Source organism: Sturnira hondurensis, unplaced genomic scaffold (assembly GCF_014824575.4).
Source record: "Sturnira hondurensis isolate 20B ecotype Veracruz unplaced genomic scaffold, ASM1482457v3 Scaffold0021354, whole genome shotgun sequence".
Classification (NCBI taxonomy): Eukaryota; Metazoa; Chordata; class Mammalia; order Chiroptera; family Phyllostomidae; genus Sturnira; species Sturnira hondurensis.
In genome coordinates, this window is record NW_028093985.1 from 35477786 (window position 1) to 35492076 (window position 14291).

The 14291-nt window shown below is 33.8% G+C and overlaps 1 protein-coding gene and 1 pseudogene across 3 annotated transcripts in view; one reads left to right on the top strand and one right to left on the bottom strand.

The window, feature by feature from the left end:
- The window catches only part of AP3S1 (adaptor related protein complex 3 subunit sigma 1), a 78636-nt gene that overhangs the window by 25512 nt on the left and 38833 nt on the right, over positions 1-14291 (top strand). For all 3 annotated transcript variants that reach the window (XM_037032298.1, XM_037032300.1, XM_037032299.1), the window contains exons 2-3: positions 877-968; positions 3570-3681. In XM_037032298.1, the coding sequence (XP_036888193.1) occupies positions 877-968; positions 3570-3681 (204 nt within the window). The remainder of the gene's footprint in view (positions 1-876; positions 969-3569; positions 3682-14291) is intronic.
- LOC118977359 (cytochrome c-like) lies at positions 6100-7416 on the bottom strand (annotated as a pseudogene).

The following is a 14291-nucleotide window of genomic DNA, read 5'->3' on the forward strand; positions in this document are numbered from 1 at the left end:
CTGGGCTACTGAGTACGAGCTCCAGAGTTGATCTTCAAATGGTTGCCACTTATGCTGGGCTCGGAGGTGCCTGGGAGAGGCTAAGGAGAATTGAGGCTGGCCACTGCTGGTGCTAGGCTTGAGACTCCTTAGTAAGAGATATGGGGCACTGTGAGGCCAGACACTGTTTATTTTTGGTTTTTGAACCTTCAGGAGATTTTGGGAAAGTCTGAAGCATGAGCCAAGACAGGCCATTTTTATGAAAAGGCCACTGGAAGCAGCTTGGGTGGGCCTGCAAGCTGGGTGAGGTGGGATCTCAGGGAATCACCATAATTAGCCAAACTGTGTTAGCAAGGTCGACAGAGGTCCAGGAATGGCACCCACCTGCGAGTGCTGGATGTGTTGGGAAAGGCATCAACAAAGGAACAATGGCCTCTGCTAGCACTTCTGTCTGGTAGAAAGCTGCCCCTCCAGCCCTTACCCAGAAGCCAGACAATTCTGTTTCTCTTTGGCACCCTTTGAGCTGCCTCCCCAGAGTGAGTAAATCTGTCAGCAAATAAGTCTTTGCACTGCAGGCCCTTTAAGAGGAATGCATAGGACTACAGAAGCCCTTCATCTCACTTAGCCACAATGCCTTCTGGTTTTCACCCCTCCTACCTGACTCCAACTGGCTTCTTTGGTATATTCTTAGTTATAGGACTTCTGTTCACTTAGTCTTCAGGAGGTTCTCAGTAAGGGTTGTTCTATAGTTTAGTTGTAATTTTGTTATGCTCATAGGAGGACATGAACACAGTATTTACCTACTCCACCTTCTTGACCAGAAACCTGTTTTAAAAGTTTAAAATGCTGTTAAACCTGTAAATTTGATCCTAACATATGTGAATTGTTCTTTCTCAGAGTGAAGATACACAACAGCAAATCATCAGGGAGACATTCCACTTGGTATCTAAGAGAGATGAAAATGTTTGTAATTTCCTAGAAGGAGGATTGTAAGTAAAGCATTTCATAGACAATTCTAATCTTTGACTATGATTAAAGTATATACTGTTAAACCAGTTTATGATAAAATTTTCCTAATTTTAATTAACTGCATTAGGTAAATTAAGTGATACCTATATTAGCTATAAATCTAATTTAAAGAAATTTTTAGAGATAAGCAGTTTTTAAAAGAATTTTATGAAAGTACTTCATGCAAAGGTGTAATATGTTCATATGGAAAAAATTCAAACATTACAAGGAAATATAAAATGTAATTCAAGAGTCTCTGTCTTCCAATTTTAGACCTTCTTCCCAGTTTCTTGTGTATCCTAGAAAATTAATTTTGCTTTGACTGACATATAAAAGTATGATCTTAAAATATTTTACCTATGGGATCAAACTGTGTATGCTAGTTTGCATGTTGCTTGTTTTTCACTTTGTGTTTTGAAAAGCTTTGCATATAAACATATCTAGAGCAACTTATTATTTATAATGACTACAGGTTATTCCTTGTACTGTGTAGAGTGAATAGATCTGTTCATTAAATGTTAGATTATATTGTTTATTTTGTCATTATAAACAAGACTGAAGTCTGCTTTTCAAATATATGTCTGTGTGTGTACATGTATATGTATAGACATATCTGTATATAGATAGATGAGAAATCAGCTAATTTTCTATTTTAAATGATTAAGAATTACCTATAATTTATATAGTATTATATGTCAAATATGTTTCAATGAAAATAATTTTAAAAATAAAATTACTTATAATTAACTTGCCAACTATTATAAAAACTTTTAAATTAATGGGTTTCATGAAAATAATTTGCATTCAGTTTTATAAATGTTCCCACATTTATATAATTAATTTTCTCAACAAGATATTTTCTCAGTGATAATTCAAAAACTAAACTATAACTGAGTCTGATGAATAATAACAGGTTAGAGAAACTATACTTTTGTATTTTAAGGTGTACAATGCATAGTGTGAAAAATAGGATAGTAGCAAAGTTATTTTTTTCTGAACATAAATTACTTTTTATCATGTAGAAAGTTTACTTTCACTTCACAAAAGGTTATATCATGCTGCACTTAAATTGACAAAATATTTGTTAATTTTGCCATTAATCAAACCTTCTGATTTATAGTTGAGACAGGTGCACCTGCCTTCTGTTTTTATATTTTAATTGTATTTTTCTTATTTCTCTTAAACTTTTAGTTTAATTGTTTTTGCCATTACTATTACTTCCCTTCCTATCAGCCTTTTAATCTCTTATCTCATAAGAAACTTACCAGCCAGCATGTGATAGATGTGCAAGAACTCGATTGATCTAACCAGGGCATTGTTTGAATTAGAAATTATGGGTTGACTTTGTGATCCTTATTTTCCAACCTTATAAGAAGTAGAAGGCAAATATTGCATCAGAGATGAGGCCACACATCTGGTTTAGTCCTAGTTTTGTCACTAACATTGTTGGTTTTCCTGAACAGGTAACTTAAATTTTTGTATTAATACCTCAGTTTTTAATCTATGTAAAATGAGGTATTTGAACTAAGCGGATTTCTAAAATTCTGTGTTTATATGGCGTATTACATTCCATACAAGAATTTGTATCAGCATTTGTCATTATTGTACTGTAGTTTAAAGATGAAATTATACTTTAAAGGCAAAATACATTTTGCCATATTAATATCTTTATTTTCTTTTAATAATGTTAATAGCCATTTAAAAATTTTTATAGGTTTGATCATCTTCTTTCAAAACAGAGCCAAGTAAAAGTTTAAGACAACTGCCAAATTGCTGATTTTTTTAAAGATTTTTATTTACCTTTAGAGGGAAAGAGAAATACCAATGAATGGGAGAGAACTATCAATGTATGGTTGCCTCTCGTGGGTCCCCTGCCAGGAACTCTCCTGCAACCCAGGCATGTGCCCTGACTGGGAATCGAACCTTGATCTGCTGGTCCACAGGCCCACACTCAATCCACTGAGCTACACCAGCCAGGGCTAAATTGCTGATTTTAGATGAAGTAAAGCCTGACCTCATTGCTTACTAATTTTTCTTTGTGTGCAGGCTGTCTTTTTCTTCCCTGACCATCCATGTTTTATTCCTGATGAAATGGCCTTTCAATTAGTTGTTACCTCTGCCTTAAATGCTCTTCTGTAAATTTTGTCATGGCTGGCTCATTATCATTAGATCTTGGCCTAAATGTCACTCTTAACATCTAATCCGAAGTAACAAATCCACCAATATGGTATTATCCCATTTTGATTATCTTTCTAGTGCTTTCCACCCTGATAATTTTTCCTTATTTATTTGTTTATTGCTCCTTACTATCAGTGCCTAACACATAGTAGGTACTCAGTCAATAGTTTAATAAAAGAATGAATTAAAATTAAGCACCAGCATCTCTTACTTAACATTTTTGAAGAAAACAACCATCTTAATTTACTTAGTCTCTGATACAAGTTTGCTTGAATGCAATGCCATTAAATGTTACCTTTCATTTTATAAAAAGGTTTTTAAGCCAATTGTCAGTTTGCTTTAGCTAATGAAAATGTTTTTCATTTTGTTCTTATAATGTTCCAATTGTTTGTTTTGTCATTTAGATTAATTGGAGGATCTGACAACAAACTGATTTATAGACATTATGCAACATTATATTTTGTCTTCTGTGTGGATTCTTCAGAAAGTGAACTTGGCATTTTAGATCTAATTCAAGTAAGTTAACACTTGCCTCTATCTTAAATAACAATTTTAGCATTTACATTTTTAAAAACTTGCATGTTGTAAATTTTCTAAAATGATTTTTTATTTGGTAGGAAATAAAGTGTTCCTAGTAGATATTGGATGGGTAAAAGAGGGAGGAGGGATGGAAAAACACGTAGACTAGCTTACTCTGATGAAGACTAATCAAAACTAATTTCATCATGCTCCTTTTTTCTTGTTCACGTAAGTCACCACAAGGAGCCCAAGACTTAATGGATCTCTTACTGGATGTATTCAAACTTGACCTCAAAACCCACTCCTCTCTGTCCTCTGACAATCTTTATAATGTCCCTGCAGCTCAGGGTCACTCATCAGCAAATTCTTCTTACTCTTCAACCTCTTTTCCTGATATAACTGTCACCTTTTTGCTCTTAAGTTTAATCTGGCTTCCCTGAGGACATTACATGCAACCCTCTCTAGTGGTAGATTTCTGTCATGCTTTCTTTACACCATTGAGCCTGGAGGTGTTCTCCTTGGTTTTTCTAGACCATTATCTCCTTTTTTTTCTTTCTTTTTAAGAACATCTCCAAGCTTTATCTCAAGTTATCAAACTATACCACCTCTACCTGTCCCATTGCAGTAATCTTTTATTCCTACCTTCCATTAATTGGAGATTCTGTGAAAAACTTTCAAGGGTCTGAGATATTACCATGCCTGCAAGCTAATAAGTTAATTACCACAATTTCATAGATCCTTGTAGAAAACAAGAGATTTGTGGGCCAGAAACAAAAGACTTCATTACTAACAGCAAAAGCAGTTGCTAAAGAACAGCTTTTGCTTACACTGGGTCCTCAGGTTCCAACTTCCAAAGTGTGACTTGAAAGGGGCCATGCGGTACCTTTATACACAGCAGATTAAGTAATAGCAGAGGAACCACAAGCTTAGGGAACTGGAATCTTTTTTAATGGACACTAAGCATGTCTGCCCTTGAAGTGGAGGATGAGTATATTTTCTAAGGGTAAACCTATCTTTTGCTCTGGAAGAGGACACTCTATTTTCCGAGATTGTTTGCTAGACAAGCTTGCTTGAGAAGATAGTCCACAATAAAGGCAGCCAGTAAGGCTGCTCACATTATGTACAGAAACGGGAGACTCATTTAGAGTTATTCACTGCCTGTGATTTCAGTGTTCATGTGGACTGTTTTTTCTAGTACACTGGTGTCGTCAGATGTGGAATTCCTCTTCTCCAATGAATTTTGCCCTTTACCCCACCTCACTACTCGTTTCTAGATCTTGTCTTTATTAAAATTTCAATTTCTCCATCATTTCAATTTCACAATTTATATTCTTTGCCACTTCTTATCTTTCATATCACAATTTCTGGTACTCCAACAACAATTCTTTGAGCCTATTGTGATCTTAAGTCTTTTAAATCTTTTTTTCACTGTTCCTGATCTCCCTGATGTCTTACTTTCCTTACCCAGCTTAAATTCTGTGGTCAGTCATGATAATCATAACCTTATATATACTCAGCTCCTTCCCTGTACCTATACATCTGAACATACTTAGTGGGGAAAAAACTATAACCATACTTACTGGCTTCACTCTAAACTCATGATCCCTAGCCTCAGTGAGTCCTTAATACTACCCAGTAATATTACTATAATTCCCTGGTCTATTCACTGTTCCATACTCTAGACAGCTACTGATGCATTCTCCTCTCTCTTTAAGTCTCTAGCATTTCTAGCATTTTGCTTCTTAGTTCATTGAGAAAATCGAAGTGATTAGAGAGCTTCTAAAGACTACATCTGTGTCCATGTACACTACTCTGTCTTCTATGAAAGATGAACTCACTATACTCCTAGCTAAGGCCAATTTGCCCACTTATATGCTAGTTTTCTCCTCATTTCCAAGCAGTTCTCCCTGTGTTATTTTTCCTGTATTTATTTATTTATTTATTTATTTATTTATTTATCTGTCTGTGATTGCATTTTTAATTATCTTATGCCCTATCAGTGCATTAATTTACAATTTTGTGTTGATGATCTACTCTCCTTTACTTTAATCCTTCTGGTGAGTTGGGGAAAGTACCATTATCACATATATACAGTAATTCTACAGTTGTTTTTGAATAGCTGTTCAAGAGAATCCTGAATTATAACTTAATCTGACTTAAAGAATTCACAAGCAAAGTTTGCTACTGTGTATAGTCATGCTGAATTTTTAAAAGCATCTGACCCTATAGATCATCTATAAAATGTGAGAAGTGTTAAATATTCTTAATTTCATATTATACATAAACCACAGTAAAATGTCTTTCATTAAGTAAAAGGCAACCGTTTAGATACAGGGAACTTTAATTAAATCGGCATCGTTAGGAACAAAAAGATAAAATGAACTCTTCCAGCTTATCCTCATTACCCTTTGTCTTTTAACAGGCTAATGAACACAACTTGAACCACAAACGAGTCTTGCTGTTCTAAGAGACAGTGAAAGGATTTCCTCAGTATTTAAACATATTGGTATAACCAGTAATATAAATCTAAATATAGAACCAGTCTTATATTGGTATTGAGGTGGTATTCACCATCTTTGTGAAAGGTTAAACGTTACAAATCAAGTCCAGTCATATTTTTGGAAGGGGAAAACAGTGATAGCACTTGCTTAACAGAAATTACCATCAAAGTTCAAAAAGCTGATCATATTCATTTAACCACAAGCCAATCTTATTTTAATCAGGATTACTCAAAAGAAATGTTCTATTAGCTATTCATGATCTAAATTGTGGTGTGAGATCAATTTAAATGTGATACGCATAAAAAGGTCATGAGACATTTGTTGTAATAAGTCAGTGCCTATTACTGATAAGTGGCTTTTTTGAGATAAGTTATCAAGTCTTCCCTTTCTGCAAGCTTTTTCTTAATGCAGCAGAGATCATTTTTGTTCCAGGGATGTGTTTCTTGGGATTCTCCAAATGCTCCATCAGTGTAAGCCCTCCCCAGGTGATACATTTGTGTTTGTAGGCACCCGTGTACGAAAATCCAGGGTCCCAGCCTGTCTTTCTCCCAAATAAACCTTAGAGATTTGGCCCATTCTTTTGCTTGCCTCCTTTTTTCACATTATGGCACTGGGCACACTTCTAAACAAAAATCATCTTGCCTTTCTCAGCATCACCCATTTTAAGTCACTCTTGTTGCACATGACACAGAAGTTCCAGCTCAAAAGCTGGACATCCTGCTCTAAGTCAAAGGACACACTGATCCATGCCTATATACTGGTGTTGGTGCAACCGAAATCGTGCCCATTTTTTCTCTCTGCTAGATCATTTCCACTAATCTGTAATAGTTTTCCCATCTTAAGTAAAAAGGTTCTGTCTCTATTTCCTTCTCCAGCCACTGCCTCATTTCTTCCCCCTCTTTACTGCAAAAACTTTTAAGATATCTGTATACAATGTCTCCATTTTTTCTTTTCCTATTTTGTCTTGAACACATTCCCATCAGGTTTTCAGCTCAACAGTTATTGATCCAAAGGTTCTCTTCAGTCCTCCTTTGTTTGATTAGGAATGTTTACCAGTCTGTTCTTCATGAAATATTTTCTTCACTTGCCTTCTACAACACCTTACTTGTCTACTTCTGTAGTTGATTTATTTCAGTTCCCTAACTTTTCCTACCTACCTCTTTTTCTTCGGCAAATCCTGTTGGATATACAGAGTATGAGCACTTACCACTTTCCTCATTGCCAGTATATTGATCCACGCCACCACCAGCTCTTGTCTGAGTTACTACAGTAGTTTCCTGACTGATGTTTCTGCTTCCACTGTCTTTCCCATTGGTCTTATGTTCAGTAAAACAACCGAAGTGATATTGAAATATGTCACGTCTTACACTCTTCCATTGTGAATGCTTCAATGGCTTTTCTTCTCACTCAGAGTAAAGGTGGAATTCCTTACAGATGACCCATGAAGCCCCACATAATTTGACTCCCCTCCCCATACCTTACTATTTATCTTATTTTGTTTTCTACTCTTTCCCTTTTGTTCTACCCGCACTGGCCATCCTTGTTGTTCCTCAGACATATTAGGCATGCTTCTACCTCAGATCCTTTGTACTTGCTAATCTTCTACTTAGCTTGTTCTTCCATTTGATACTTCCTTGGCCAACTCCATTATTCTTTCAGGTCTTGGCCCAGATGTCACTTTCTTGGTATAATATTCTTTAGTCCTTCTGTTTGATATTTTCTAACTCCTTTCCTGCTTATTATCCTTTTCCTTAGTACTTATCATCATTTAATATACCATATATTTAACTGACTTTATCTTGTTTATTGTTATTGAGCCTTACAAGAATATAAGCTGCATGTGGGTTAGGATTTTTGTTTGTTTTGTTAACTTATTTGTTTCCAGTGTATATAAAGGTGCAGGCAACATAGTAGGTCCTTGGCATATAATTGTTGAATGAATGAATGTATTTAATGCCTAACATTTAGCATTGTTTGTAAAATAAATGACAACAAAAATCCAAAGGTTAATTAGAGTTAGCTAGAAAAATAAAGTATACTGGTTGCTATGCAAGAGCAATTTTTTTTTCATCTTAGTGCTGGTTGCATTGATGTGTTTAATTTGTGAAAATCATTAAGCTCTGTATACACTTAATATTTTGTACTTTCCATTTGTGATACTCCATTAAAATTTCAAAAATAACTGACAATAAAAATGTACTTCACATAATTGTATTGCATTAAGATTATCACGAGGGAATGCTCATGCATGAATCAGTCACTTTAAAAACATTGAGTGAACTAATATGGAAAGAAATAGCTTATTGTTTCTGCTTCTTTCATAAAACAGCTATTCAGAACTTATTTACAACTGATTTTCTTATGTTGTCCAGCCTCTACTTTTGAAATAGGCAAGTGTAATGTAAAAAGTAAATGTGGAAAGTTATAAACTAAGAGAATTTGGATCATAACCTCTTGGTTTTGCATATTCTTTAGAAAACAGATTGAGAAAGCTTAATAAGCATCAACGTATAATTACTAAATATATGCTGTGGCATTTTGAATATTAATAATTACCATCGAAATGTTCACAAAAGCATATTTTTATGCAAAGATTTTATGTTTATAAGACATGAGTGTTGTCTAGATTTGACTTTATATATTGTATAAAATCTGAGATAAGTCATTGTTAGTAAATTCCTTATGTCATCCAGTTGAATAATCAGCTTCTCCTTTCTTATGCTCCTTTTTTTTAACTTTTAAAAAAATTTTTTAAAGATTTTATTTATTAATCTTAGAGGGGAAGGGAAGGAGAGAGAGAGAGAAATATCAATGTATGGTTGCCTCATGGGAGTCCCCTGCTGGGAACTGGCCTGCAACCCAGGCATGTGCCCTGACTGGGAGTTGAACCGCGATCACCAGCTAGGGCTCTTATGTTCCTTTTTAAAATTTCTATAAGTTGGGGCAAAAAGGTGATTGTTTTTTGTTTTCGATGTGTACTATTTTAGTGTGATGTTGACTGCCATATAAGAAAATTTCAGAGTCGATCAAAGCACTTTTTCAAAAATATTTTATTCATCTTTAGAGAAAGGGGGAAAGAGGGAGAAAGAGAGGGAGAAAAACATCAATATGTGAGAGAAACTTCAGTTGGTTGCCTCTTGCACCCCCCCATCTGGGGACCTGGCAGCAACCTAGGCGTGTGCCCTGTTTGTGAATTGAACTGGTGACCTTTTGGTTTTCAGGCTGGCACTCAAGCCACTGAGCCACACCAGCCAGGGCTCAAAGCTTTTTTAAGAGTCTTTTCTGTTGTAGCATATCTTCACTGAGACTGTTAAAATATTTACAGAATGAGAATAGAAGTTCATTAAATATTAATGTTAGTTGTTTGAGTTATTTATAAGCAGTCATATTGTCCTCAATTAATTTGTTAGGTCAAGCTGATAATGGAGACATAAAAGTTCACTAGATAATTCCCAATTCTGTCATTGTTTTCTATACCACATAGAGCAATTACATCACTATCAGTTGTAGTTTAGAAATAGTTGAGAACTAACAGCTAAACTTTTCTTTAGGTATAATAAGGTGTGTTTTGGCCATGTTGTTAGAATACACATAAAAACTAGGGTTACATGTATAGCATTTGTCATTATCATGTCACAAGTGTTCAGCTAGCTTTTATGAAATTATTTTACTTATGGCTGTTTTTTACTTATGGCTGTTAATGCTAATTTAGTATGTGATTGACCATATCTTTTAATCTATAGACCTTCAATTTTTGCACTTGTAAAGTATGACTGTGTTAATATGCTGCCTACAGACCCCATCAGATTGTTTGAAAGGTCAGTGAATAAAAGAGAGCTAGCTCTGCTTTGTACTGGCTGGGCAAGTTTAATCTCTGACTCTAGTAACTTCATCTGAAAAATGGGGATAATAATAATAATAACTCCTAGAACAATAGGAACAGACATTAAAAAAGATATTGTACATGAACCTCATGGCTAAGTGACTGACATAATAGTAATTAGTGGTCTTAGCTGACACCATTAAGGCATATGTTTATAAGGAAGGCATATAAAGTATTATTTTATTAGTATACAAACTGAATTGGAAAAAGAAGTTCTTTTAACTTTTTCACTTTTATAAGGATTTGTGGATCTTTTTATTTTGTATATGTATGATGGCTTAGGATGAATTCTGTATTGTGACCAAGTTATGTGATAAGGAATAGATTTAATTGGGGATACTTGTAAGCCAAGAATACTTAGGTGAAGAAAGATTCCCTGATCTTCCTAGTATTACATAGGAAATTATACGAGATAGGTGCTACGTAACAGAATTGTGTGCCAAGGGAGGCCTCATCCCATCCCACCCCACATCATTGTTCTCTTTTACTATAAGGGTAGGCATGAAAGGACCCTTGTCAGTGGGGTGACATATACTCTATTTAAGCTTCAGCCTATGTAGGTTTATGTACCACTTGTTTTTAAGAATTATCTGGGAAACTCAGCTGACTAGCACTTGGGGATTGTGGGAGGTTGCCGCTCCCTTACGGGGAGTTTGTGGGAGGCAATAAACCCCTGATACCATGGGGGAACATGACTTGTAGCACAGTTCCTCCTGCTAAAGCCCTGGCCTGGTTGGCTTACTTTCCAGGCAATCCAGAGTGAGTGACTAGGATCCTTTGAGGAAAATTCTACTTGATACACTATGCTGTCTTATCAGAGTATTAAAACTTTTAGTTTTCAGTGAGTTGTTTCTTATATTTGTGTGGAAAGCAAAAAAAGTTTCTGTAAATGATTGAATTAAACACTCTTAGGCTGACTCATTATTTTAAAGATTTTTTTCCTATTTTATTTTCTTGTTGAGAAGTCTAATTTCCAATAATTAGAAATATAAAAATTACTTTTCTGTTATTTAAATTACTGTTTCTTTATAATAAATCCTGGTATTAAATTTGGTGGCACTTATTCTAGTTTGCATGTTTGTTGACATCTCAACAGTCCTCTTGGGAGGCATCATAGTGTCAAATTGGTGTTTCGAGTCAGATGGTTAAATGTTGGGTCTGTCATCTGACAGTTGTATAACTTTGAGCAAATTACTTAGCTTTATCCATCCTCACTTTTCTTGTTTGTAAATCCTACCTTGCCAGCATTGTTGTAAGAATTAGAACTAAAGTATGTAAAGCAGTTAGTATAGGGCCTAGAATGTAGTAGACATTGTTATTATTTCCTTTATAGTGGTAAAGGAAGTATTTTGGAGCTCAGGTGCTTAAAGTTAGAATTTTGGAGCTGGAAGCAACTTAAAATTTATTTTTTCCCCCTCAAAAGTAGGTTTGAAAGATAGGAAACAACTCGGTTATGGTGTTTCTCCTTTAGGTGAATTCTTTATTTCCAGCGTAGAATGGTAGGTTTTCAGGAAGGAATTGGATATAGAAGAGGAGAGTGCCCTTTGAACTTGCATATTCAGTTTTTTGGTTCTTTAAAAATTATTTTTTAATTTTCATGTTGAGATTATTTCAGACTAACAAAAGAATGGCAAATACAATACAAAGAATTCTTCCCCCTATCCTATATTCACCTAGATTCCCCAAATTTAACATCTTCCATATAACCACAGTACAATGATTAAAATCAGGAAGTTAACATTGATACAGTACTATCATCTAATCTACAGACTATATACAAAATTTGCCAATTGTTCCATTAATGTCATTGTTTCATTCGGAGCTCAATTCAGTTCACATATTGCATTAATTTTTGTGTTTTCTAAGTCTTTTTTTACTCTGCAATAGTTCTTTATTTTTGTCTTTTATACCTTGATTCTTTGATGAGTACTGGAGAGTTATTGTGTAGAATATTTCTCAGTTTGGACTTGTTTGGTGTTTCTTAATAATTAAATCATGTTATGTATTTTTGGCAAGAAATACCCCAGAAGCAATGTTACTTCCCTTTTAATGCATCATATCAGGAGGTGTGGTGTCATTTTGTCCCATTATTTAACAATATTTATTCTGATTTCTTGATAAAAATGATGCCTGTCAGATTTATTGTAAACTTCTATTTTCCCTTTGTGCTTAAAGTATTTTGTGAGCATTAAACTTGAGACTATATAAGTATCCTTTTTCTAGTCTTTTTTTTTTTTGGCCATTAATTTTAACATCTATTGATAATTATTTGTTTTAATTCAGTGTTCAAAACATCAAGTGTACCATGTTTAATTAAAGATAGAATGTCTTTCAAGGCCAAATACCATTTTTAAAATCAACTTTTGCTTGGAAGTTTAAATATAGTTCTAACAATTTATATCAGTATGCTTTATAGAATGATCTCATGATTAGCTTTTATGCAGAGAAAGAAATAATTAGAGGCTACTTTCATTTTAAAAATTAATATTTGATGTATTAGCCTTACAAACTCAAAACCCTGTTCTTCTTAGACTTCTAAATCCAATACACAAGTCATATTAAATCACTCTATTGGACAGGTTACAATGTAATTAAATACCCTATAGTACAAACAGTCTTTGTTTTGTACAATACTTTGTTAATGTGGGTTATAGAAATATTAGAAGTTAAAAATTTGCTTTATACTTTTCTGTATTTTCCATATTTTCTAAATAATCTCTTTTTACTACATTAAAAACGAAGTACTATTTTTTATTGTTGTTGAAAGGATTATTCCTAGTAAATAAGAGTGTGAGTTCTGCAGTAAGGCTTTCTAGAATTTAATAAAAACCCTACTACATAACTGTGGTAGTAGTTAACTTTTTGCTTTAGATTATTCTTCTTCAAATGGTTGCTAATAAAAGTACCTGCCTTATGGGATTACTGTGAAAGGTCAAATAAAATAATTTATTCAAAGCACTTGGATCAATAACAATGTATTAATTAAGAGAACTAAATCACACAAAAAGAATCATTGATACAGTCTCTTTCAGAATCATTATGACATAACTATAGAAGACAGGAAGTCCTTTAAACTACTCTTAATTTCTTTGTATTGAAATTCAAAGTTTAATATCTGTAAATGGACAGTAACTATTTCTATTTTTACTAAGATTGTCATCATTGGCACATCAGTGTCCACATCAGGTTTATTGCAAATCTAGTCCAGAATCCAGTCACATGCTGAGTGTTATGTATACACCTTAAACGCTATACATTAAAGGCTCTGAATATTACAATTATTGGTATATATTGGAGAATGTACCTAGGCTGTATTCATAGTTTTTCTTCAAAAGTGTAATTGGTCCGATTTTAAGTGGAGTCTGTCTTCCCCAGCTTTATTGGCACATTTTGGTGGCACATTTTGATTCGTGGTTTGAGCTAAACCAATGATATTCTCTTTAGAACATCATGCTGCTGACAAAGGAAACATTTTTTGGATCACTTAGCATATTTTTAGTATTCTTAAATTTATGCCTACTATTCTTGGGCTTAAGACTTTTTCTTTCCCATAACATGTCAGTTTAACATTTATGTACTTCATTTAATACTATAGATTGGAAACAGGATTAATTCATTTGCATATTGTTTTATATAGAATCTTTTAAGTGATATTACTTTATGGCATCTTTTTTTTTTAACCCAGTGCACATTTTTATTTCTTTATATGTGTATAGTATTATACTACTAGCTAATATATATGGAGCACCTTTTTTTGGTGAGACACTGTTCTTAGCCCTTTATATTCATTTAATCATTAAAACAACTCTACAGTATAAGTGCTATGATTATGCCCAAATAAGGAAACTGAAACTTAAGAGTTAAATCGCTACATATATTCGGAAAACTACATATTATTTAAGGAAAATTTAAGATACAGTTTTCTTAGTAAATAAAAATTAGTTTTTCTCCCACTAGCTTTTGAATTCCTTGAGTCCAGAGATGAATGACTAGCTATTTAGTAGGTAACATTATATTGCAATTAACTTTAAACTTTATATATTTTTAACTGAAACACAAGAGGGTGCTATTTACCCTTCACTACTTTTTTTTCTTTTTAAAAAATCTTGTAAAATATAGTGCAACAACAACTTTATTATTTTGTTGTTGTTCTAGCTGGAATTCTCAAGGCTTATTAAGTTATTTTATTTTTTTTACTTCAGTTTATAGATTATTAGTTTTGT